Source organism: Mycteria americana, chromosome 2, assembly GCF_035582795.1.
Source record: "Mycteria americana isolate JAX WOST 10 ecotype Jacksonville Zoo and Gardens chromosome 2, USCA_MyAme_1.0, whole genome shotgun sequence".
Classification (NCBI taxonomy): Eukaryota; Metazoa; Chordata; class Aves; order Ciconiiformes; family Ciconiidae; genus Mycteria; species Mycteria americana.
The window spans coordinates 162,212,896-162,238,898 of record NC_134366.1 but is presented as its reverse complement, the minus strand read 5'-3'; the positions used below and the strand labels follow the sequence as shown (position 1 = coordinate 162,238,898).

Below are 26,003 nucleotides of genomic sequence, written 5' to 3'. Positions count from 1 at the left end.
AAATGTTTAGCCTTTGTTTTATTGAGTTACAACAAATGAGCAACAAGTTAGAAAAGTTGGATTTATTCAAACTCCCTAGCATCATATTTGTGCAGCGTACTGAAAGTGGGTAAGGTTTCCGAACCCAGCTTGTCAGAGGAATGCACCGGACGGCTCTTGCACCCGCTCGCCTACACACCCACGCTCCCGCTCTCCCTCCTCCTCCTCACACGTGCACGGACAGACACCTCCACACAAATCCAAATTAGCAGTGTTTGAAAAAAAGTGCACTCGGGAACCTAGGATTGATCTAAAAATTTAGTGGCAAGGATTAATCAGAAATTTCTGTTGTGTGCTACAACATCTAAAGCTGGAGGGCAGACTGTTGGTTATGGTGTCCATCGTTGTACCAGCCAAAGAAACACAAACAAGTTCGGATTATGAAGCATCTTAATTTCCTCGCTCCGACCCCTCTGGGGGTTGTACTGCATGTTTAAACAAAAAGTGCTAAAAAAAACCAACAACAAAAAAAGGCATTCTAGCCCAATCTTCAGAAACCCCTCGGCTGGGGCTGGCTTGTGAAAAGTGAAGTACAGGAGCTGGAGAAGACTCGCCTTGTAGGAGCATGGAAAAGCTGAGATTTAAATACTTCAACCAGTAGCAGGTGGCCATAAAACAAAACAAAAAAGTCAAAACAACAAGGAAAAAACCAAATCCCAACCACTCCAGAATGACCCTCCCCAACCCCGTAATGCATTTAAGTGGGCTGAAACGTAAACCGGGGTGAGGATCTGGGCTCAGACGTCGATCCGCACCAACGAGACTCCAAAAGATTGCAAATCTGTCTTAAAACGCTTCAGAAAAAATTCTCCTCTCCCTCCCCCACAAAAGACACTTCCCTCCCTCAAACCAACCCCCAAATTTTGCAATGGCATTATATGCAAGAATAACTTGCACCTATTAAAAAGTTAACAAAACTTCCACGTTGTACAAATCTGTTCCAGTAGAGGAAGAGGCTGGGCAGGAAAGTGGGTGGGAGAGAAGCTAAGGAGAAACCTATGTACAAGGACCCTTTTCTCTTTCTTTTCTTTTTTAATGCAGTAGTAGGACTTTGGCACTACAAACGATCCCATGATGATGCTCCACGAGACTATTTCTTGCTGTGCCTCCGCAAATGCGGTTTGAGACTTGGAGTTGCAACACGCTATCTCACCCCAGGCAGGAAAATAGAGTTTTCTTCTATTTTCAGACAGCATTTCCCCTTCAACGTCAGGACACTGCAGCTGAGGAGTACCCCTGCAAAAATTATAAAAGCAGCATATTATTTTTGAAGGCACTATGAACAACTATTTGAGCTGTCAACTAACACGCCGTCCAGTTTACATCCCTGCACACACAGTAGGACTGTATTTTGTATTAACCATACCCTGAAGCCTATGCGTTATCACAGCCTGATGCTGCAGTAGGGTGCCAGATTTTTGTTGTATGTAACACCCAGCTTATAAGCCCCTACAGATATCTAACAGGGTCATACAGCCCAGCCTTGACTCTGCTGATCCCTCACTACTATTCTATACACCTCAGGCAGATCCTCATGCTGGCTCAAAGATGATGTGCACATTGGTTGGGGGCAGCTTCTTTGCAACCACAGGACAGATGGTGCTAAAGGCAAGATGACTTCAGGTCTTTCCTCCCCGGTAAATCCTCTCATTAAATACTTTTTTTGCATGGTTTAGAAAATAATTATACAAACTGCAAGCCAGTGGAAAAAATTGCATGTGCTTGTGCTCTGCAGAGCAGCTCCCTGGCTCCGCTACAACTCCTGCACCTACATAAAGGCTGCACCATGCACCAGAGATTAAAAAATAACCCCAAAAACCCCAACCTTCAAACACTCACCCACCTACGCATATCACCAGTTCCCAGCGCAGAGCAAGGGCTTTATCACAAGGATAACGTTCAGCATGTTTTTCCCCATTGAGGTGTAAACGTGCAGGAAGTGCAAGCACCCACTCAGGCTGGAGCTGCACGCAGTAGCACGAGGCGGCTTTCCTGCACCATCCTCCTCACCCATCCTGCAGCAGTGCTTACTGAAACATGAGCTAACCCGTTATTTCACATCTTTTATGAATGTTGCTACCAGGTCTGTTATTTCCCACAGAAGCAGCGAACTCTGGCATCTGCAACACAGAAAGCAACGTGGTCGAGCCCAGTAAAAGGGTATGGGCTTGCACCAACACCAAAGGCAAAAGTCCTCCCTGTCCTCGCGACCTTTCCTCAAACAGCCCCCTGCTCCTCCTAACTCATTAGAAAATTTTAATTGCTGTGTTGGGTTTTGCTTCCCCCTCTGAAGTCCTTCATTGCGTTACAGCTTGGGTCTCCAACACACCCTTCAGCCTCATGCCCTGAAATGCTTTAGGGTGACCAGAGTTCTGCAAAACCCACTGGTCAATCTCATATTGACTTCAGGATGGCACCTTGGAGCCCAACACCAGTAACAGGGACTACAGCTAGCTTTGTGGATGAAACCCTAAACCACAAGAAAAATGAGAACTTGGACAGAAAAGCAGGGAAACCCCAGTGCTGTTCACTTTTACCAGTTTCGGACACTAAGGAATGCACTGGGCCACCAGCAACTGAGTGATCTCAGCTCCCGCAGTGGTGCAAAAGAGGTTGCAGACACCAAAAGGACCCAGACCACCTCTGATGCCCAGTACGATACATACAGCAGAAACAAGGGGTGACTTCCTTTGGACTCTTTTTTTCTTTTTTTTTCTGGTGTGCAACTCCCAGACATGGTTTTTCCTTTGGCACATCTCCACAGAGCAGTGGTCACAGCCATCAAGAGCCAGGGCACGCATCTTCTGGGGTGTCCACCTACCTCGCTCCCACCATGAGCCATGGACTTTGGTGCCTACATCTTGCAGGGTTTGAGCTTAAAATTAAGGTCATGAGACAACTCTAAAAAAGAAAGTTTATGGTAGAGGTGGTGGTGGTGGGGAAAAGTATGCTTCTAAGAAAAAAAAAAAAAACACAAAAACCAAAAGCTCTGGGCTGAGGAAATACTGATCTTGGGAAAACCCCACAGGGAGACAACACTGTGAAGAAAGCCAGTGGTAGCTGCCAACCACTCTGGTATGCTCTGGTCCCACTCTCATGTCTGAGCTGCAATTTGCTGTATTTAATTTAGGACCAGTTTCTGTTTGTCGGGCTTGCGCAAATACGGACAACAGACCTAATTTTGACCCGTGCAGTTGGAAGGCAGGAATATCTCTACTGATGGAAAGGGAACTAAAGCACTCTCTTGATAGAGCAGTTGGGCCTTGTTACAAGAGGCTTCATTACGCAGCATCTGGAGCATTTTCAGTGATGGCTTTAGTGCACTCTACAGCAGCCACTCAACATCTTGAAGGCCCTGGTGCCCTACGGGGACATGTCTCCCAGCCTCACTGTACAGGAAACCTGACCTGCTCTGTGCAATAAATCCAATTTTGCCAAAAGCTTCAGATATGGACTTAGTAAGAGAGCCTTTTCCTAGTCCAGGGATGGTATTTCAGAGCCTGGTGTGAATCCTGCTCTTGCCGAGGCCATGTGCTTGTGAAGCTTCCACTAGCTGCAGCAGCAGCAAAATCTGCTGAATGCAGATCAGTTTTGAAAAACTCAATTTTCTAAGGCATAAGGTCTGTCTAGACTGTAATACAAATACTCCCTAATAGTTTCAGAAACTCCTACAGCTACACACCGGAGCAGAGAGTGACCGAGATGGCCTGGAAGACCTCAGGTTTTACAGAAGCCACACACAAATTCAGCCAACAACAGGAGTATGGAGATTGATCGCCGAAAAACGTTCACTTTAAACTACATACATCAAGCTGAGAAAATACAAATATCATGGAGGGTGTTTCTGCCCAATGTAGGGTTCAGCAGTGAGTTTCACATAATGCCTGTGGCTGCATGAGAGTCAAGAGGAGTTCCTTGTCAGCTCTTCAGTCCACCTCTTGCGTGCAGCCAGGGCAGTGACATGACCCCTCTAAGGTATCAAGGAGTATGATATTAGGAAAAAAAAATCACACTTTTATAAAACAGGCAGAAACAAGCTCTCCGTCAGCTCTTACGCAGTCTTTGTTTCCAAGTCATACCCTGGATGTCACCTAAGATAACGCCTTGTTAATTTAACACCAAAGTTCTAGTTAAAAATTATGTGAGATAGGCTTCACGAAGATAAGAGTGAAAGCTTATCCTGAAGGAAAAAGGAGCCAGTAGCTGGGATTTTACCATGGGTCCCATCAGTGTGGGGTATAAAGCTTCCAGCTTTTGTGTCAGAACACCTGTGACAATGCCTCCAGATAGGCAGTGGAGAGCAGGCACTGGTGTTTCTGGGCTGAGACTTACAGGGAGAATAAAGGAAAATAAAAAAGACTTCAGGCTTTTGTCAAGTCCTCAGGCCAGCATGCTGAGAAATGGGCAAAAAGAAGAGGACAAAATGGTCTTCTGATCTTACTGCATGGTCTTCGCAGTGGAAGCCCTGCTCCAGTGCGTCTCTTCTCAGTAGGTGTGTATTTTACAACCAGCCACTGGAAAGCTCCTCATCAAAAGCATAACCCAGCGCAAGTTTAGCAGAGATCAAAGTTCTTATTAAAATTCCTCTCTGATAACGCTCGAGCACCTCCACAGCCCTGGAGCTTTACAGCCAGCACCTGGGCCAGGGCACGAAGGCATGAGGTTCACCCCAACACACCCTACGCTGCTCGCAAGCACGAAAAAGCAGGCACCAAAGCTACACTGCTAGAAGAGGGCTGTTGCAGAGCTTGGTTTCATGGTACAAAAGGTTTGTAAGAAACAGTGGCTTCAGGCAACCCGCCCTCTCCTACCCTCCTCCCCATTCCCTCTCCTAGCCCCTCATCTGCTCCCTCTCCTCAGTGTGAATGCTTATAGCTGGAAGGGGGAAGTGATCTGGAATAAGAAGCCCAGGAAAAATAAAAAAAATCCCACAAGGCATTTATTCACCACGCATTTGATTTTAAAAGGCAGATCAGATCCTGGCTCTCCTTTCTTATGTGGCTGCACAACAGTGGCACCCCAGCGTGCCTCCAGCAGATGTTGCCATGTCCTTCCTCCTTTCATCTCTGCCTCTGCCACACAGGTAACACAATCTGCTCCTCGCATCCCTAATTACCAATTCCTGCAAGCACAACACAGGACAGTGCCTTGCAGTGCAGTCTGGAGCTTTAAGATACTTTGTGATACAGATGCTGTGATAACATTTCTCAAAATTGGCTGACACAATTCATAGTTCATAATAAAACCACTGCAGGGTTTCCCTTTTCAATGTCCAGGAGACTTTTGGACAAGTATTGTACAAGGAGAAAGTGGAGGGCTCTAGGCTAACCGGTGGGGCTTGCTAAGAAAAACTGCACCTCTGCAACAGATAGTAGTTCAATTCAAGTCCTGCCAGCTGCAACAGTAAAAGTCTTCAGTGCAAGTCTGGAGGAACTTCTATCAGTCCTGGCTTTTGTATTTCCTTTTTTCTTTTTTTTAATTTTTGTATTGTTTTTAAAGAAATGCTTAAGTATATTATACTTATTAGACACCAGGAAACTACTAACTCTTTCTAAAATAGGTGTTCTCTCACTGTGGTTGTTAATGCAGGGTGCTGAACTTTCTGTAGGAAAAGTTCTAGCTTAAGGAGACTCCAGTTCGGGAGAGACAGACTGAACACAAAATGTTACAGGCTCCAGTGAATTCAATTCAACATGCAAGTCAAGAAATGCTGACAGTGCTTCCTCCAAGTTTATACCTATGCAACTGTGATCAGAAACAGGCTTCAGGTCTCCAAATAACACGTCCTTTCACATTGTGAAAGATCGTATAAAACTCCCTTAAAGAAAGGCCCTGCAGCTTGCTTTTAAATTCAAGATCCTGTGAAGAAGAGCTGCTAAAACACCCACACAGCTTAGTCTGGGGCACTTCACAAGCCTCTCGAGTGAGCAAGCAGAACAAAGCAAGGTTGGAGACAGTTTTCACCTGCAAGAGGAAGAGAGCACATTTGCATGAGCCACTTCAGTCCCCACATCTTTTTTTTTTTTTTTTGCTTGCTGTTGCATAAAGAAGCATCTCTGTCCTGGGCCCTTCACCCAGTGACCTTTTATTCTGAGCAGGGCAGGATGCTGCAAAGGAAGGACCTGAGGTGCAAAAACAGGCACAGCCTCTATTCACAGGAGACCAATGATCTGTTAGCAAGGGGGATATTAGCAATTAGTGTTACTTACTATTTATTTGCATGGCTTAGCTGGTATGTTTTACATCAAGCGCTGCAGAGGTTACATAGGTCATTTAAAGGTGGAAAGTTTAAGGTTTAAACACTTATTGCCCCCCCAAAAAACCAAAAAACCTCCCTTATCCGGGACTTGACCCACAAGGAGACAAGAAACAAGGCAAACGGCACTAACCCCTCCCCTACCATGCAGTTGCTTTAATTTACAAGCAGGATGGGTCTCCCTTTTGTTCAGGCATCCAGCAGGCACAAGGATCCGGCAGGGATGGGCTCCAGGGATTTATACTGAAGAGGGGCTACAGGATGCTGGAAGCACACCCAGACAGAGGCAGGCTCAGAGAAACAGGGCACCATCAGCATTACCTGTCTATACGTGGGAATTGTCTCCAGATATACTTTCAGAGTCAAAGTCTGCCAGCTCTGCCTGGCCTTCGGGTGCCGTTTGGCTCCAGCTGTCCGTACAGTCCGATGCAGCGTCATCCTCACCCACTGTCACCTCCACCCAGTTGACCTCTGCCGGCTCCTCGTTCTCCTCACTGCCGTGGCCGTCGTGGCTGTTGCACTCCAACCTGTCCGTACCCTCCGCTTGATTCCCCAACAAAGAGTCTTTCAGTGGTTTGCAGTCTCTTTTTGCTCTCACCACTAGTTTCCCCCCATTCTCTTCATTCAGTTTTTTATGCTCCTGGTAATGCTGCCGAGACATCTCACTACCATTCTTTGGACTCTCGATGTGTTTTGATCCCTTTTTCTGGCTTTGCTCGTTATGACCATCAACAACGTACTGCTTCTGGTACTGGTCAATCCATTTAAGCGACCCTGTTCTTAGTGAAGACCGGTTTTCCTTGAACCAGCGAACTATTTCAGTTCTTGTGAGCCCGGTCTGAGATGCTAACTGGTCATACTCCTGGGGCGATGGCCACTGGGTCCTTGCAAATGTGCTTTTCAGTAGATGAATCTGCTCTTGGGTTTTCTTAAATGTGGTGGAGGACCCAGATAAAGCACCAGGGAGCTGGGAACTACTCAGCAGTTCTGCCTGGCTTATTGCACCATTGGGAGTTCCTTGTTCTTTAATTTTTCTGTATGATCCCATTGAGTCCAAGACAGCTTGCTCCATGCTGTCCCTTATCTTTCTCCGCTCAGAAAACCATGAATCTATCTCTCTCCTACTCAGCTTAGTCTCCACTCGAAGCCTGTCCAATTCTCCTTGGGTAGGAAAAGAGCATCTTAGGAAACTCTCCTCAAGGGCCTTAAGCTGCTCTTGGGTTTTCTCTTTGAATCTCTGGGGAGTAAAATCTGTGTATGGGTGAAATGAACGGCCATGTCGACCAGCTGAAGGTGCTATTTGATCTTTCCCTAAAGCATCGCCAGGGATGTGCACAATGCCTCTTTGACTTCTGTACCTGTGGTCACTGAACCACTTCTTGATCTCACTCCTGGAGAGACCTGTTGCCTCTATCAGCCGATAGACTTCCGCATCATCGGGAAACTGGCTTGCCATGAAACTAGCCTTCAGCTCTGCTATCTGCTCCTTCGTCTTTTTTCGCTCACTGGCTGGTGTCAGTGGTACAGCAGTCAACTTGGCAGGAATCTCAGGCACCTGAACTACATGAGGACGCTTGGCCTCTGGGGCACTTGACAAGGTCTGTATCGTCCTCTTTTGCCCCTGGTTTGGGGCAACAGCAAGTGTAATTGGTGAACAGGAAACGGTTGAACCATTTGACACGGGAGTCAAAACCAGACCAGTCTGGCCCAGTATCTGACAAGGCAAAGCTGTCTGGATGATGGGCTGGGGCATTTTTGTAGTTGTCAAAGGAGCCGGCAGGACAGTGATGGTTTGGGGAACTGCCTGGATAGTACCGTTGAACATCTTCTTTCTTGCCTCCTCCACTTCTTCAGGAGACCAACTTATACCATGCTTCAAACGTTGCGTAGCAAACCAGATTCGGATTTGTTCTTCCGGATGTTTTGACGCTGCTGTCAACCACGACAACTCTGCTTGCGTTGGGTAAGGAAATTTATTGAAGGAGTTGATCATGGTTGCATTAGTGTCCAGTGCAGAGTTGTATTTGGTACTGTTCAGAGGTACTGGGACCTTGGGGACAAGGTTAATATTTGGTGGCAGCTGTACAGAGGGCATAACATGGGCTAACACATCATGGAGAAGGTCTCCATTTATACAAGCAATAGCTTCAGTGGCTTCAGTTATGATGCGGGGGAGAGTGCCATCCACAGGGTTTTCCGTAACTCCCTCTTCTGGCTTTTTGGGACCCTTCTTGGTTTCCACTTTAGGCTTTCCCAGTTTCATCATTGGTGTTTTATTTGCATTAATTCCCCCATGAAGTGAATCATCACACTCTGCATTTTCTGGCCCACTGCTTGTGACAGTGACATCATTAGTGGTGGTCTCAATGGACTGCTCTAAAACAGTCTGATTATTGCGTTTAATTAATTTCAGTTTAAAGTTAGTCTCTCCCGGGTGGTATTTTGTGTTGTGGTCAGATAAAGAATCATATTTTTTGGTGGTGAAGTTGCATTCAGCACAGACATACAGGGGGTTGAGAATGACATTTGGATGCTGAGTGTCAACATGCTCTGTAAATTCATTTAAGTTTTGTGTTGAGTAAGGGCAGTATTTACACTCATAACCACCCTGGGGTTTCTTAGACTGATTTTCAGCTGGGGGCTTTGCCTCAACCACTTCGCAGTCTTTGACTGAGCTTTCTGAAGGCCAATTTTTTTTAAAGTCCTGCTGCAGCGCACCAGCCCCCTTCTCTTTAGGAGCCTCTACGCCCTCAGCGCCTTCCTGCTCCATGACTTCAGAAGTTCGCACCATACAGGGAGTTGTTGACTTTCTTTTGCTAGCCATGGCAGCCGCTGGCAGCGGGCCGTCGTCCCAAATGGTGGCTTTTTTTGACAGGGTGAGCAATCAACTCAGAAGATCTTGCAAGTGGCTCCAACCTTCCTTGATTATTTTACTCTGTTGTGTTTAATGAAGAATTTCCACCCCGGCTGTGACCATCAGCTCCACCAGCAGACCTGTCAGTTGCATGACACCTGTGAAACAAAGCACACATCATTAGGCACTGATCTGTAAAACACAGATTTAGCAGAAATCCACAGCTCAAGATATGTGCGTTTACAAGGCCATTTTGGACAATGCTGAACTCCTCCTCCTCGCCATCCCCGTCATCAACTTAAGAATCAAAAATCTTCCCACAAAGAATAAAAGCAGTGGATAATTTGCAATGAAGCGTGCCACAGGTAGAAAATGGCTTTGAAACAAACGGGATGAACAGACACAGGATTTTAATCTCCACTATACTCAATGTGTTTAGCTGGAGAAGAAAGAAGATACTGCTATAAATACTGTATCTTTTTATAGAAGCTGCAGTTTCTATTAATTATTATTTTGAAGCCTGCAGATTTGAAATTGAGTGTGATTTATATTAAATTTAATTACTTCCCACTGTCACTTACCTTGTAAATATGTCTACTAAATGATTGTGGTTACTAATGATGGGTGATTTCTAAATAAAGCTATAGGGCCTGCCTTGGTTGTGAAAGTAAAGGCAGAAAGAAGAGTTAACGCAAATCAACATTTTCAAAGGTCTGTGTCTTGATGAGAGGTGGGTTCAAAGAAACTGCAGCAGATCTATGGAGGCCTATCAAGTCTTTTCTGGAACAAAAGTTTCCTTAAAACACCACTTTTCACTCAATATTGACAGAGATAGCTAGCAAAGGTCACAGAAGCCCTTAGATCCCTTTTAAACAGGGTCCCTTCCTGTGACCCTGCTGATATTCCCATCAAGCTCTGATCCATGCACTTCACTCCCTACAGAATTTAAAAAAAAAAAAAAAAAAAAAAAAATCCGTTTTTGAGCATGATTCATATGTCGAAGTGGTTTTGGAAGTCCCCAAATGTAAGAATTCTGTAAAACATATTTTTAAAAGGATCCAAGGTCAACATCAGTCAGCACAACCACAAAGGAAAACTACACCAGGTGTCTTACAATCTACCCGCGCTCATTAGGGTGAGTGGAGGGAGGGGAAATTAATTGTCATAACAGGCATCAATAAAAAAAAAACCTGATGTCAATCTCCTATTTGAGAAGATGCCTTTTCTAATCAATGCTTGACTCCAATTTGCTACTCTTCCCGATCAGACGGCCTCTGGATTCATAATATTTTCAGGCGTGATGGAAAACTCATCTTTTACAATCAAGGAGTCCTTGGGATGGGTTGGGGGAGGCACCAGGGTTTACAAACTGAAGGAGGATGGAAAGTGGACATTTGCAGAGTAGGTAAGACCTACATTGTTTTTTTAGAAGCACATTAAATGAAGAATCTGAACTAGAGATCTAATGAAAGATGTCCCTGCCCATGGCAGGGGGGTTGGACCAGACGATCTTTAAAGGTCCCTTCCAACTCAAACCATTCTGTGATTCTATGATCTCATGTCTAACCAAACACAGATTTTCTCATTGTGAAACTTGTAAATAACGAGCTGCATCCAGTACCCAGCCGACATGAAGATCAAACAAGATAAAAATCCCACTGCAGTTACATCTGGACACATCCAACATCAGCAGACAGTTTATAACCACCTCAATGCTGTCCCTGAACCTGCTCCTCTCACTTCTGCATTGGCACAAGAGCCAGAAATAGTCGCTGTATAAGCAGCCGCTAACTTCTCAGTTCTGTTTGCAGCTGATGAATACTTTGCAAGTCTCTAGAGCATATTTCTGCTACTCTGCCCATCACAGATCATACCACTCCTGTATATGTGGAAACCCAAAATGATGTACTGCCAGAGGAAGCAGCTCCAGCTGGGGATAAGAGTAGCGATGGCAGCTTCCAGCTCCATGTACTCAAAACCCAGCATGAAGCAATTCTCCATACACGAAGCACTTCATACATGAATTCTCCACGAAGCAGCTTCACAGATAAGGCTCTCATGAAATGCAAGCTGTGAAATGCTAAACACACAGCACGAAGGAGATGCTGTGCAGAGATGCTATTTGTTGTATTGCAGATGTGCCAGTGTAACCACACGGTGCTCTGCATTCACAGTCACCACCACCTCTGCACCTCCCAGCCCCAGAGACCAGGGATGCTCCCACGCACTCGCTCCAATTCGGTGAAGCACTGGAGCATCTGGTTGACTTTCAAGGGTGCATTTAAGCTCCGGGCATTTCTCTGGGAAATGGGGCATCTTTGCTCAGCTCCATGAAACAGGGATGGGGCTGCCCGTGGGCTTAGGGCTCTGCCTCAAACATCTGGCTCGGTCAGGATGACAAAGTACCATTTCCCTCTAACCTGCGATCACCAACATTGTCATTGTCATTCCCCAAAGCATTAGCACCTCTGAGCCTTTCCTCTTCTGTTTTCTTTTTTCCCTCTCCCTTTTAATAATAAAGCAAGCAGATGAACAGTGGAACAAATGATGCCTGTTTTTCTACAGATTTATGCTGACTGACCTTTAAACTGGATTACACTGAATATTCTCTATTATTTCCACATATTCCTTCAAAATTCCCTTCTACTTCCCCTCACAATCGTTCTCCCGCAGAATATTTTGGCTGCGATCTGTGGCTTGCTGTGTCCCACTGCAAACAGGATCAGAAGTTCGAGACAAACACGCAACTGTCCAAACACCCATCTTCCTGGCCACCCATTTTTAATGATGCTTGCAGAGAATTAATTATCTTTGAAGCTTCTTCCCATGTAACAAATCTGGCTGAAACGGGCCAAAAGGTGTGAGAAGGGGGCAGAATGGGCTGTGTACGCCTGGCTGCTGCTGGAAGTAGGGTGAAGGTGATCAGGTCACCTCACTCTACCCTGCAGATCCCACTGCGCTTGCAACTGATTTTCACAGACGAGGGAAGGGAGGCACAAGGCAGCAGCCTGGGAATGGGTGGAGGAGATGAGGACAGAGCCACGGCTCCTGGGATGCTCCTCTGCGGCTCGCTCTCCTTCCCAGGCCACACAGCTGCACCTAATAGTCTGCTCCTTTTCTGGTGTATGACCTTCTGCAAAATTCATGTGGCAACACCAGCAAAAGGAAGAAAAATCAAAAGACATCAAAGACAGAGCAAGGCTTATTTATATTTCACTGAACGCAGCCCCCCCTCTCCCCCCCCAAAGAAGAAAGAGCTAAGAACAAAAAGACAAAGGAATGGGATGGAAGAGAGAGTGGAGAATGAGAAACAGCTAGGTTACAACTTTGGATCAATCAAAGGTTTCTTAAAAGTCAGACTAAATGTTTTGAATTTCCCATTCTCTGGAAGCTCAGTGAGCTCTCTGCTACATTGGGTTGCTGTGCTGAGCTCCCACCTCTCCTGGGGAAATGGGGATCAGCCCCAAGCAAGGATGCTCTGATACAGGAGAAGGGCCAAGGTCCCTCCAAAACAGATATAAATGGATGGGTGCATGAAAAATTCTGTCTGCTACAGTTTTACTAGAAAATTGTACAGATTTTTGCTTCTGTTCTCTTCCATGTCCTATTCCATAAGTGTTTTCTTGTATTTCTAACTGCTGTTTTGATAACTCTATGCTCTGAATAGTTTTTCTGCCACACAAGAATCATTATCCACCGTAGAAATCAAGCCCAAGTCAAATGCTTCTTTTTGGAGGTCAGTAACAAAACAAATGGGTTTCAGTCCAAGACGTGCAATTTTGGGAAGCAGGGGAGGACCGTGACCAGCCAGAGACCATCTTCGTCCCTTCAACCTGTGTCCTGAAAGAGGGAGAGGAAACGAGACCCAACACTTGTGCGAATGAGGAGAGTTTACTGGGACTTCCAAGGCACCGCCCCTCCAGGACCTTGGTAAGGTTGTCATTTGCGATAAATCAATACACAGTTGCTACGGAGGACGTACCCCCCCATGGGACATCTCCAGGAGCCGCACCACATACATTTGCCACATATCATCTGAGGACATCAGAGAAAGCACCAGGAGCATCTCACAGCTTTCAAACACGAGCTGCTCACCAGAACATCAAAGCCCCAGCAGACAGTTTTAAATACACTGTGTGGTTCCTGACAAAGCTGCTAAATGATGCCGCTTCATCTCCTCTGACTTGGGAGTGAGGCAGCTCTCCTGGGCGGTTGCTCCACTGGAGTTCAGCAGGCAGGGGAAAACACAAACCTGACCCCACAAACCTCTAGATTTCACCTGCGGATGGCTGATCCTCCAGCTAGCAACGACTCCCAAAATTTGGTGGTGGGGGTGGTGGGGGAGAAGTTACCCCTCAGCAACAGTAAAAGCTTTGCAATCAGCACATCATGATGGGAACCTGAGCTACACTTCATCATCTGAGTTGTGTCCATGGCACACGCATCCCTTTGAGGGACAAAACTCACATCTGATGCTTGATGAACAGGGCTGCACCATGGACAGGTGAACCTCTATGCCTAAGCCAGCCTGGTTCACTCTCTCTGTTTCATTACAGACAGGACTCCAGACAACTGACCTCCTTTTTGGGCTGCTGCCACTGTGGGGTGCCCACAGGTGTGGGGTGTAGGGGTGCTGCCGGTGGCTGCCCCGTGAGCAGCCAGTCCCCCTGGACATGGGGAGGGAAGGCAGCCCTCACCCCTCCAGCTCACCTGCCACATCTCCTGCTTGTCTTGCCATGCTGCAGGGACTTGGGGGGGGGAATCAAACCACCTTTTTTTTTTTTTTTTTAAAAAATAAGCAAACACACAAAGCAGCAAAAAGCAACCAGGTAAAAAACAACAGCGCTCGGCCCCAAGCAGACAGCTGCCGTCATGAACGAGGTCCAAACCAAACCACAGAGAGACTGTGTGCAGTAACAAGAGCTTTCACTTTGCTTTGCTTCAGCAAAGCCATCCAGGATGGGAGCGTACAGGTCAGAAGCAATGCATTCTTTTTAACCTATCTTCCCCAAAAGTGCATCACAGCAGTTACAAGTGAGGCCCTAGTCTGGTTGTGTTTAATTTCTGAAATTTGTTTAATTAACGAAATAACCAAGCCACAGTCCTCTGATCTTTCAAACCCCTGTTAAAATGGCTCCGGAGCATCCAATGTGAGAACAAAGTGGAACCTAATTTGGCAACTCTGCGCACGACTGAGGAAACGCCACATTTCCTACCTGGTCGCCTGGCCCCAGACTGGGGAAACTGCGGAGAACTACACAGGGAAAATAAGCCATGCTTTTAGGCCTGGCTGGCACTGGAAAATGCTTGCTTGTGTAGCAATGCCACCTTCCAGCAGCAAAAGATAACTGTACAGTTCAAGCAAAGGGATGGGGGGAGCTCGAAAAGCTTTCTCTTTCTGAACATTGAAATCTTTTCACTCTCTGCCATCTTTCCCTTGTGCACATAGCTAGTTTTATAACCCCTCCTCCCCAAAAAGCAAATATTTGGGTAGAGACTGAACTCCTTTTCTGCCCTGCTGTTCCCACATGGGCTCCTCCGAGGTGGTGGCAGAGTGGGAATTTTCCATGGCAGCTGGGACACAGCCTGGTTGCACAAAGATTGGCCAAAACCCTGCGAGCTGTGGCTGGTGAAGTGGTAGGGCAGTGGAGAGACAGGGTGAGATGCTATCTTCTCTCGTACCCCAAAACACAAGTTTGAAAAAGGCTGTCCAAAGACAACCAAATTTGAAGGGATGTCAAATTAAAAAGCAAGGAAAACTTTAATTTTGGAAGAAACGAAAAAGCATACCAGAAATATCACCACTCCATGCTGCATCTTGCTTCCAGCCGAGGGCTGGAAGAAAGTAATACAACAGAGGCTGAAACAGGTTGAACCCCCCACCCAGTGCAAATGGATCTTTACTTTTCACAGATATACCTTACTTTTTTTTTTTAAAAAAACCAAACCAACCAACCAAAAAAAACAGAAAGAAAAACACTTCAGTGACACTTGTGTGATTTGCCAATAAAGTCTTTCTTATTTTTCATCTCACTGCATCGTTTGCTCTGCCCTGTGCTAGCAGAGAGGTCCCAGTGCATGGCCTCATCCGAAAACAAACAATAGAAAAACCACTGCCACAAGGATACCTGCAAATCAGTGCAGAAATATAGGGGGTTTCACTTGCAAGGGCCAGCTGATGTTTAAAGCGGGTGGAAGCATTTTATTGTTTTGCTGCTCAGGAGCTCAGTTTCCATGAACAGCATCCTCTCTGCTACACAGGACAAGCGACAGTAAATTACGCCCTTGTGATTTATAAATAAGCAACCACCCCCACCCCCAAAAAACCCTCCCCCATGTCTGAACATGATGTTTAATATCACAAAGGTACAAACTCATCCTTACAGCTTTCCCATGCCCCTTCCCCAGCTGGGGGATGCAGCAGGAGTAACAGGAGTTGCACAGCACAGGACCAACCAGAGCTCACTAGAAAGCACTTGTTGGACAAGTCTTTCAGTCCCCCATTTTTTTTTAGGATACTATCCCACTTATCATGCAGCAAGTGGATCTCAGCAAACCTCAATGCAGATGCTGCACTCTGCCCTGAGATGCCAGCCAGGCCCTGCTGCCCACTGCCTTGCAAACACCGCGGGCTGCTTTTAAAGCAAAGACATCACCTGCACCAGTTTTTCCCTGAGCTGAAGAATTTACCACCCCTTCCAGGACATGTGACCAACCACACCACGATGGACCCCAGTGGGTCTGTTCATTTCTAGCTAGCTTCAATGATGGTCCTCTCCCTCCTGTAATCTTCCAAGCTTGCGGGTCCCTGGGTCCCCCAGGACTCAAAAGCGCGTGTCCCTGTGAGCATCTTTGCTTTTAACACGACTCCAACCTGCACGGCTGCCCAGAAGTCATACCCATAGAGTTTAGAGCTGAGAAGAAATGAATTGATATTACTTGACAGCATCATAACCCCCCCACGACCATCTACTCTTCACCCATGAAGGCTGCAATGACACAAACACAAGCAGCACAGAGCAGAGCTATCATCCTGCTCCCTACCAGAGACACTGAACTCACATTCGTTAATGTTGCGGTAATATTATTCTCCTACAAATCCAAGGATGAGAGGTGAGATACGCATTTCATGGTGCAAAAAAAGAACATGCCTAGGGTGATGTTTTTCCTTCCTTACAACTGTTTTTAGCATGCAGCTGCTACGGTAATATCAAAAAGCACATCAGCTAGCACAGCAAAAAAATGTTGTTGCTCTCCACTGTGATAAAACATTGCTTAATTATATGCAGGAGAATAAGCAGAAGCAAACCAGGGCAAATAATTCCTGCATGATGGATCGGGACTGTAATGATTTGCAAAAGAAAACCACAGAAAAGAAAGGCAGGTTTTGTGAACTACAGAGCAGAGCTTTTAAAACAGCATTTAAGTCAGAGCAGCCTAGAGCTCCAACACTTCTGCAGTTCTTTGTAAGCTGAATAAAACACAATTAATGGGGAGGTATACAGATCGTTACAGCAATAATTTTTGCAGACATGAAAAAATAAATTTGAAAGTGCTATACATTTTCCATTTGCGTATGTCGGTGTAGACATGTCTAATTAGAAAAAAACCCCATGTAGATGTTTGTAGCAGGGTGCTGTGGCCATGAGTTTTTTGTCTACAGAGAAGCAGCAATTCATAATTTTTCTTTCTTTTAAGGACCAGAGGCTCACACCTTTCAAAGGTGATCAGCAAACCAAACTGCCTCCAGGACTCCTGACTCCCCCAGCAACACGTCCTGTGAAATTGGATGTCAACACGTCTGTGAACGGGGGCAGAAGCAAACCCAGGGCATATCCCACCTCTGCCTTGCACCTCTACAGCACAGTCACTGAGAGACTCTGTAAAAATACATAGATAAAACAAAAATGAGGGCTGTTGGTGGAGATGGGCTGAGGCCAGGATGAAATGGGGTTTCAAAAAGCACTAACAGTAGTAGAAAACCCTGGAGAACTGCATGCCTAAGCCAACCCATGTGAAAGCTGCCTCTTTACATTAACAGCTCAGCTGCGATGTGACCACTGCGTAGAGATAAAGAAACTTATTCTGGAAAACACAGGTATTCTGGAAAAAAAACCCACAAACCAACAAACCCTCTGTAGCCTTTACCAGAATAGGTTGTGTCAGGCAGTACTGTGCAACAGGCGTATTTCAGAGTACACCACTCACAGGCTATTCTTTTGAACCAAAATGTTCTCATTCATGCTGCTGCAAAGCCAAAGACATGGGAAAAATGGTGGGTTTTCTGTGCTGCGCTTTGTACGAACGCAAGTGGCCAACCCTTTCCCAGAAAAGGGAAAGCTGAATATCCTGTGAATTTTCTATTATAAGTACTCATCTGCAATTGCTGGCTTGTATTTTTTTTTTCCTTTTTTAAATGCAGGCTTAAGTTTAATTGCTAAAATCTGGATTAGGCCTGATTTTAGCTTTTTTGCTCTCTGGAAGAATAACAGAATAACCTACTCAGGATGAAAAACATCACCTTACTGACTGGTTCATGTCCTGAATCAATATTTATATTGTAGCAACAGTCACTTGTCCCATCCAAGACAGTGGCCTTAATCTCAGGTCCAGCCAGAGATGGTCCCTCTCCAGGAGGAAATGCACTAGAGCAGACAGGGCAACGATGAGCAGGAAGAGCAGCACTGGGGTGCCAAGGTGGGGACAAAATCCAGGCTTCCTTGTTTCCCGGCCACTGCTTTCTCCTCCAAAAAAAAGGGCTGGCAACCCACAGCTTGCACACATGGGCAACTGCGACTAGCACACAAGGGCTGCAGCTCCCACTCGTTTCTGGTTGGTGCAGTCCAGGAAAACCTTTTTCCTTGTAGTGTGGGCTTCTGCTAGAGGCACCTGCTTCGGGGTCCTGCTGAACACATGGCTTAGCTGTTGCCCTCCATCGGAGTCACAGACGGTCACGGACAGAAAGGGACCCAAAATCCCAGCGGCACCTATGACTGTGCATGCTCAAAACCCAAAAGGTGCTAGTGGGTGCACTCCTGGGGCCTCACACTCTCCTTTGGGAAAGAAAAATACGAACTGACCTCTTCCAAGCAAGAAGATGTATGAACCACCCATGCAAGATACAGCCAGATACATCAGCAGACGTTCTCAGCACCCGCAGCGGGGCTGAACCTCTCTCCAACACCCTCCATCGGTGGCTTCCAGGGGAAGTGAGCTCTAAAGATTAGTCATGTACACTGTCAAAATTATCTCCTTTAATCAGTGATGTGTTTACTCCTAGGGTGGGTACTTGCATGTTCGTAAGAGAGAAATAAAGACCAACAGATTTCTTGAGAGAGAAATAGAAACACTATAAAAACATTCATTCTAATTAGTTTAATTACTTGTCTGTGCAGCTCACTGAATCCTCATCATTGGACTGGATTAAAGTCACTGGATTTAAATAATTCTTCATATTGAGTTTTCATCCTGCACCATGTGGTGGGAGGACAAGAGACTCACAGACACAAAACAAAAATTATCTGTAGACACTTTCTTCAGCTATGTGGGTAAAACCTGGATATATCCACCTTTGATTTTACACAGGAAAAAATGGTTTATTCTGTTTGAATATTCAGCTTCATTTCTTTTCGGGTATGCTTTTAAAGAGTGAATTTTTCTAGGAAGGGAGGGGTGTTAAAAGAAGTACTCTTGGCTTAAGCAACTTTTAAGTAATCATTTCCCACTTGTTAAGATCAAACACCTTAACAGCAATGTCTGGTCCCCTTTCTCCTTCATGTCATCATTCTGTGACACTGCCACCTAGACAGGGTACAGCTATATACATTTTATTTATTACTATGCATTTAATGTATTATTATATACTCTCTCTTCAGATTTATTGTTATAGGGACACTATCACAGCTAAATGCCTCTGAAGCAGGAAGATGAGTTATGACATAATCAAGACATTTGATTTCTTTACTCCATGTGCTTAAGGAACAGTACAGAGGTTTTCCTGCTTTAGTACTTCTCACACCACTCGTTTCCCTCAGCAAATTCTTCTGCTCTGGGAACCACAGTACCCTGCCTTTAGTTAGCTGAGTGTCAATTTTTTCAAGGAAAATCATCAAGGCACTTACAAACACCTTTGCAGGTGAACTGCACAGGGAAAGCAAAATAAAAATCACATGCACATTCTGGGCCTCCCTCTTGCATGACTGCATGGTAGAAATAAGCTCTAACTTTCTCAAAAAAACCCTTTCATTTCTCAAGTAGCCCCTAAAGCCCTGCTTCTCTTGGTTCAGGCAGCACATGGCACACATCACAGCAGGAAACAGAGAAAAGCACCCAGAGAACCTGATGGAGGGGAAGGAGTGAGGGCTGAGGCCAGGAGATGATTTGGTGACTACTTCTGAGAAGGGTTTAGATTCGAGGGAAAGAGAAAGGAGAAGAAATCCATGTCACCAGGATGTCAGATCTGAACAAGACAGGCAATACACGCAGACTTATGGGATACCTGGCCATCACTATTTGTCCGACACGGAGAGCATCCCTTGCATCAGCATCATCCAACACAAGAGCAGCACTGAAGGAGTCTACGGAGGTCCCAAAAGAGATGAAGGAGCTCAATAATTAACACAAAACATTAGTAACCTGCGTGTGTCTAGAGCTGCACACATCCCCCTTTGACTCATTCACAATGTGTTAGAAAAATGCAGATGGCTTGTGATTTATAATGCTGGTGAGTCACTGTACCTCTTCCCCCCCCCCCCCCAGGCTTCTCTGTGTATCTTCACGTTCCCCGATGAGGAGTACAGATGAGAGGATAAAACGCTACAAGCGGACTAGTGTAACATCGCCCTCCCACAGGATGGTTTTAACCATGCCCCCCAAACACTGCTATTCTTCTTTCCTGCCCACATTTCCCTGTCCACTTGACTACGCTCCAGTGGACTCAATGGCTATCGCTTAAAGTCATCCAGACTGACACTGCTTACGCAGTGTGAACCTTTGCGCCACCAGGAAAAGCTTCAGTGCACAATAATTTCCCCTTTTAAAACATTAGGTCTGGCTTATAATTGTAACACCTACAAATATTCACTTCCTAAATGGAAAGTCTTGAGCTACATTGCTAGATGCTATCAAAGGAAGCCCAAAAGCTGGGTTTGGGGTACAAAAAAGCATCTTGGAGACCACCACACTGAATACTTGCACAGCAATGCAACGGAAACATTCACCTCAACATTTCCAGAAGCAGGAATTTCAACACACCTCCTCTGAAACCAAACCACCCCCAGAAACTGCCAGCTGGATTTTCACAGGACCCAAACACCCATTGTCCTCCAACCTCAAGCCAGAGGATATCAAACAAATCTGATGTCAAAGGCACTTCACCCATTTTAAGCACATGAACAGTCAGCTGTTGGCTTAACTCATATGGTTCAATACTCTGACGAACCAAGGAGGTAAACCTCAGGCGTCCCATGTCAAAATGCCATGTTTCTGTCTGGGGGTGCTAACAGACCCCCATGCATGTACTGCTGTCTTCTCGGTGAAGCATGTTGCAGACACCCATGCTGCCTGTGCCCACGGCCAGGCTGGGTCCCCTGCTTGCTAGTCAAATTCAGATGAACGACCTTAAACTGCTGGCAGATGATGCACATATGTTTCCCAACCTCGATCTCTATTCAGGAGACTCCTGTGACACAGATGAACTTCTGTATTGTGGGGAAAATACATCTCCTTCCTCAAACCCGATGCAATTTCCCCCCCAACCATAGCTCGTGTTCACTCTCCCAACTAAGACGAAGACAAAAAGCAGGTATACAAGATCAGCACGCTACATGTCTCCTGTGCCAGCATGCAGGAAAGGTGGCTGCTGCTGGTTAAGAGGAATGAGGTGCTAGGAAGAGTACTTGCCTATGCAGTGCTTTGCATTGGTCTGACCGCCTCATCTCCTCTGGCCCTGGTGATAAGCAGATTTGGTTCTGCTGAGGGGCTTTGCGTGTATCTTGGTGCAGGTAACATTCACTCTCACCTTGTCACATTTTACATTAAATTTTGTTGTGCTCTACTTGCTTAAATGAAAGACTGTTTCAAAAGTGACCTTTTGTCAGACCATGAAAAACATACGTCCACATCTGGAGGCTTTTCTTCTCTAAAAGCAATGATGTGACTTCCACTGACTATGAAAAATAGGTATCTTTTCTGGGTCCCTTCCCCTCATGTAGGAGTCTGCCTTAGATAGTTAATGACCTATGGTGATCAGAGGATCCCACTGGCCCAGTATTTGGATGCTTTACAGCTGTTAAGGCACCTATCCTCACAGCAGCCCTGTGAATTAAGGCACTGCTATTATCCCCATTGCTCAGACAGGCAATTAAGACATGAAGAGAGTGTGGCCGAGGCTTCATTAAATGGCCAAGTCAATTTATAGCTTGCTGCCACCAAAAGGGATGGGGTAGCGACAGTGCAAAAATCATGCCTTACCCGAGGTCTTCAGCAGTGCTGGAAACTGCATACAGGTTTTCTGTGCTACAGGCTGCTGTTCCATCCTCCAGTAAATTCAGGTTATCCTCCTGGCTCGTGAGTTGAAAATATTTAACAGCCCCTGCAAAAGGGGCTGGTACTCTTAGCTTAGGTCCCAGTGAACAAGCACCAAAAAGTCACAAAACCACCACAACTCTTGCTTACCAGCAGGCTCATGGGAGGAAGCAAAAGTCTGAAGATCAAAGGTCTGAACTATCTGCCTTCCCTCAGAAATCAGTCATCACGCCAGGTGCACATACACAGCACAGAAGCCCGTCTGCTTCTGCTGATGCCAAACCTCCCTCTGTCCTTACACAAGCTAAAAGTTACCTTCCTCTGCAGCTGCAGCAAAACACATCACCAGCAAAGCTGCACCAACTCCTCCTTGTCTTCTTTTGCTTCAGTGCTACAGTTCAAAAACTCTCCCCTTTCCATTTTTTTTTTTTGGCCTAAATTCTGGAAAAATCTAGTACTGTAGGGAGTATTTTCATGTGATGAAGACCTTCTCATGACAACCCCATCTCATCCAAAGTCCATGGGCACCATCAATATACTTGCTCTCTTCTGTTCTTCTGGCTCTGGAGGCCCTGGAAGAGTTGAGCCACAGCTCCTTCAGTCAAGGGCATATTTTTTCCTGCTGTTGGTAACACAAACTGAGCATTCCTAGCATGCATCACATTATCCCTTCATCAGTTCCTCGGTCAGCTCTAAGGTCAAATACTGAAAAAGTGACCCTCTAAAAGATGCTTAGCTACTCTGTTTTCCATCATCCTAATCACGTGCTGCGCCTGCTGAAGTTGTTTTATTACATCTGCTGTACTTCATCTCCTGCAACTCCCACTTAGATCACCTCTGCACATCATTTTCCTCTTACTGGCTTCAAATTTTATCTCAGCACTTTGTTTTCAAAGTGTATTTAATTATCTCTCCTTCTCTTAGTAAGCACCCAGACCTCATACCTGTGCTTTAGTATAATCCTATAAACTGTGTGACAGAGGACCTACTACATGTTCAGTGGAAGAGGCAAAGAGACAATAAATAGCAAGTCCAGCAAGATCTTTTGAAACATCTGCATGCATCCCCTTCACTGCAGGTCACAAAACACTTCCCCCCGCTTACTGGGCATTTAAGGCATCTAATACAAGACCAAAAGCCACCAATTATTGTCTGTCATCAAAAACCAGAAGCCAGCTGAAACATCACTGATGTTCCAGATGTCTACACCATCTGAAGCTCAGAATTAATAGTTGTTTGGAGCTGAAGTTACTCACCAAGCACCACATTCCTACTCTGTACCACTGTTCTAATTTCTTCTGTCATCCAACAAACACACTCCCAATCAAATCTTCCTTAGGATAATCAAAGATTACACATACAATTCTTTTAAAAAACAAAAAAACCCGAAACACACAGACTTAGGAAGCCTTTCAAAACTGTACTTGCTTATGGGGAAAAGGCCTGCCTTGCCATGCAGTACGCTGAGATTTCAGGTGGGTGTGTACAGCTTATTAAGCGTCCCTACAGGCGCCTATTAGGCAGGATGGCAAACAAATGCATTTTGCCCCTGGGGATCACAGGACCAAATGAGCTTCCGCGTCCTCCCCGCAGCACCCGTTGCTGCTGCGATTTGTCACAGGGCAGAGCCACTGCCCTCTGTGCACAGTAACAGTTTTGCTGTTGGGAGAATTTGGCACGGCCACAAAGGACCTTTGTTCGTGCCAGAAGTTGGGCGCACAATGCAATCCTTCCCCCTTGTCACACAGAGTTGGGTTTCCATAGCTGGGTTAGAAACACTCCCCAACGACTGCAACCCACAAACCCAAACACTGTCCCCCAAGATCCTTCTTCCCATGCCAAGTACTGCAGGACAGAGGAGACAGAGGGGAGCAGTCGCCGCTTTTTGGGGCATTAATTCCTGCAAACTCTAACCTGACTTGTAGCAAAGACGGGTCTGAGGGACTGCCGGAGCTCTGCCCTCAGTCTCTTTGCAGGACTTTTGCTACCTGGATACTACAAGACCACCTGAATATAAGAATCTCCAATTTCCAGGTATATTCTTGTCCTCAAGAGGCCAGAAACTTGGCAGATAGATCTGATCTAACAACATGCAATTCCTTTGTGCCACATTTCTCCATCTGTGTTTAATCTGCCAGCATGTGTGTGTGTGTGTTTAAGTGCAGCAGCTCTGGGGCACTGCTCTGAATCCACCCTGTCCCACCTTCCCCTCAACTGGCCCTTGCAACAAGGGTCCCCAGGCCAGGATACCAGCTTCCAGCACCCAGGAGCTCTGGGAAAGGATGCCAATACGGGGGGCAGGGGACAAAGGGTGAGCACACCATGACATGATGCTGCTGGAAGAGAGTGGGATTTAGCGGGATGCAAATGTCTCCGCGTTTTCATTTCACCCAGGAAATACAAAGAGGAGACGATTATTGGATCATTTGCAAATCATTTAATATCCCAGTTCAAAAGAAACAGCACTTCTTTTGGAAATACGCAGTGGGAGAGAGTGAAAAGGACCTTTGGAAGTAAATGAAGTTTCAGAAGACCTGATTATGTATTAAAAAATAATAATAATTGACTCACTCGTAAGTATGATCAGACTAGCACAATCCACGCCTTTGCAGACTTTTGCCACAGAGCGCGCCACAAAGGACATATTTTGTTTCTTCCACTTCTCATTTTAAACATCAAGGGATGCAGAACAAACCAGTTCCTACTTCCAAAACTGAGCTTGATCTGGACCATCCAAAGCTTAGATGCTTTGGCAATCTGCCTGGAATGCCCCTTGCGCTCCCAAACCACAGAGGGACCATGTTTCACCCAGACAGATTATTACTATGCTGAAGAATAAACTGCCAAGGCAAACAAAAAAGAATTGGAAAAATCTCCCATTCATTTATTTCTTACCAGTGGAAGCATTTTGCCATCGGAACACCTTAAAGTGTGACAAAGTATGCTTGGCGGGTCACCTCCTCCTGTCTCCTCCCACGCGTTTTAATCCCGGCGTACTCACTATTCCCTGTGCGGGCCGGAGTCATCGCAGGCATTGGCCTCTTTGTCTCCCTGGTGCCTGGATTCCCCCTGGGGCTACTTCACAGCGGTCCAGATGAACAAACTGTAACAATGATGCTTGAGCAATACTTGAGAAATGCAGAAAAGGAGGAGAACTGCTCCTTAAAACAGTTTCTCACTGAAGGGTATTTTTCAAAAATTTTTTTTTTTTTTTTTTTGAAACTGGGTTTCTTCTCCTCCCATTTCTGGTGAGTAGGAGGGATCTCGCTTGAAAAAGCAAAGACTGTTTTATACACACGAAAAACATATCCCTGGGGAACGCGTCTTCGTTGACTCTCACAAGGTCAATTGATTATTTCACGTTGCCTTTTGGTATGTCAGAAATCTATCATTGAGCAATTTTGCTCCATTAAAAAGTATATGAAGAAATTATTTTTGAAGACAGATATTGTGAAGGTATTTTGAAGATTGGTATCCCCCCAAAAGCAAAAAATGGAATAGCTACTATCCAAAAAGATTACACCCCAATGAGTAAAACACAATACCACGAAGCAGCCATAGGAAGGCAGAAGTACAAAAACACGAGTCAACTTGGAAGGCGGCCACTCTTGCTGCTATCTAGGTCAACAGAACGAAAGCAAAACCCAAGCTTAAGTTTGTAACATCCCATAAGCCTCATTAGTTCAGTTTTCCTCTTATTTCATATGATTCATGCTTCCTTCCCAACCCACCTCCCCCTCCTACTATAAACTCCAGAGCTCTGCTGGTCTCATGGATGATCTTCTTGCTAATTTTTTTCTAAAAAGGCCAAATAGAAGGTGGAAGGAAAGCATTAACCTCTTTCTACCCATACCTGCGACCTGTGCAGGCTCTGGGCCCCCTCATTTGCCAGCATGGCCCGGTGAGGTCTGCAGAGGGAAGGTGTTACAGAAGTGTTAAGTCTCACCGCTTCTGAAAAAGTCCCGTCATTTGGGCAGCCTGCGCTGCCTCTCCAGCCAAACGGAGCTGGAAATCCTGCAAAGCCTTGAGCATAACCACCACAGAAAGCGTTCAGGAATGGCTTGTGAAAAGTTAGTGCCAGGAGAGCCCCAAAATTTGGAATCAGCTGTATGGCATGGGCTCAGAAATCACCTCCACTCAGCCCATGCGCTCTCAGAGCCAAGTTTTACAGGAAGTTCAAAGGCCCATCTCGTCTGACACAGTATGTTAATAACCTGTAACACTGCATGCCAGGGCCACGGAGCCCGAGAGGCACAGAAACAGCCAGCACAAGGTCTGCAGCAGCACGCCCAGGGCGTATGCTTGCTCCCACCTGCTCCAGCAAACCCT

General features: G+C 45.8%; 1 protein-coding gene across 7 annotated transcripts in view; it reads right to left on the bottom strand.

Annotated features, from left to right (window-relative positions):
• The window catches only part of ZHX2 (zinc fingers and homeoboxes 2), an 83,038-nt gene continuing 57,035 nt past the window's right edge, over nucleotides 1–26,003 (bottom strand). For all 7 annotated transcript variants that reach the window (XM_075495208.1, XM_075495211.1, XM_075495214.1 and 4 more), the window contains 2 exons: nucleotides 6,617–9,307; nucleotides 1–1,275 (listed from right to left, as the gene is read on the bottom strand). In XM_075495208.1, the coding sequence (XP_075351323.1) occupies nucleotides 6,621–9,119 (2,499 nt within the window). In that variant the 5' untranslated portion in view covers nucleotides 9,120–9,307 and the 3' untranslated portion in view covers nucleotides 1–1,275; nucleotides 6,617–6,620. The remainder of the gene's footprint in view (nucleotides 1,276–6,616; nucleotides 9,308–26,003) is intronic.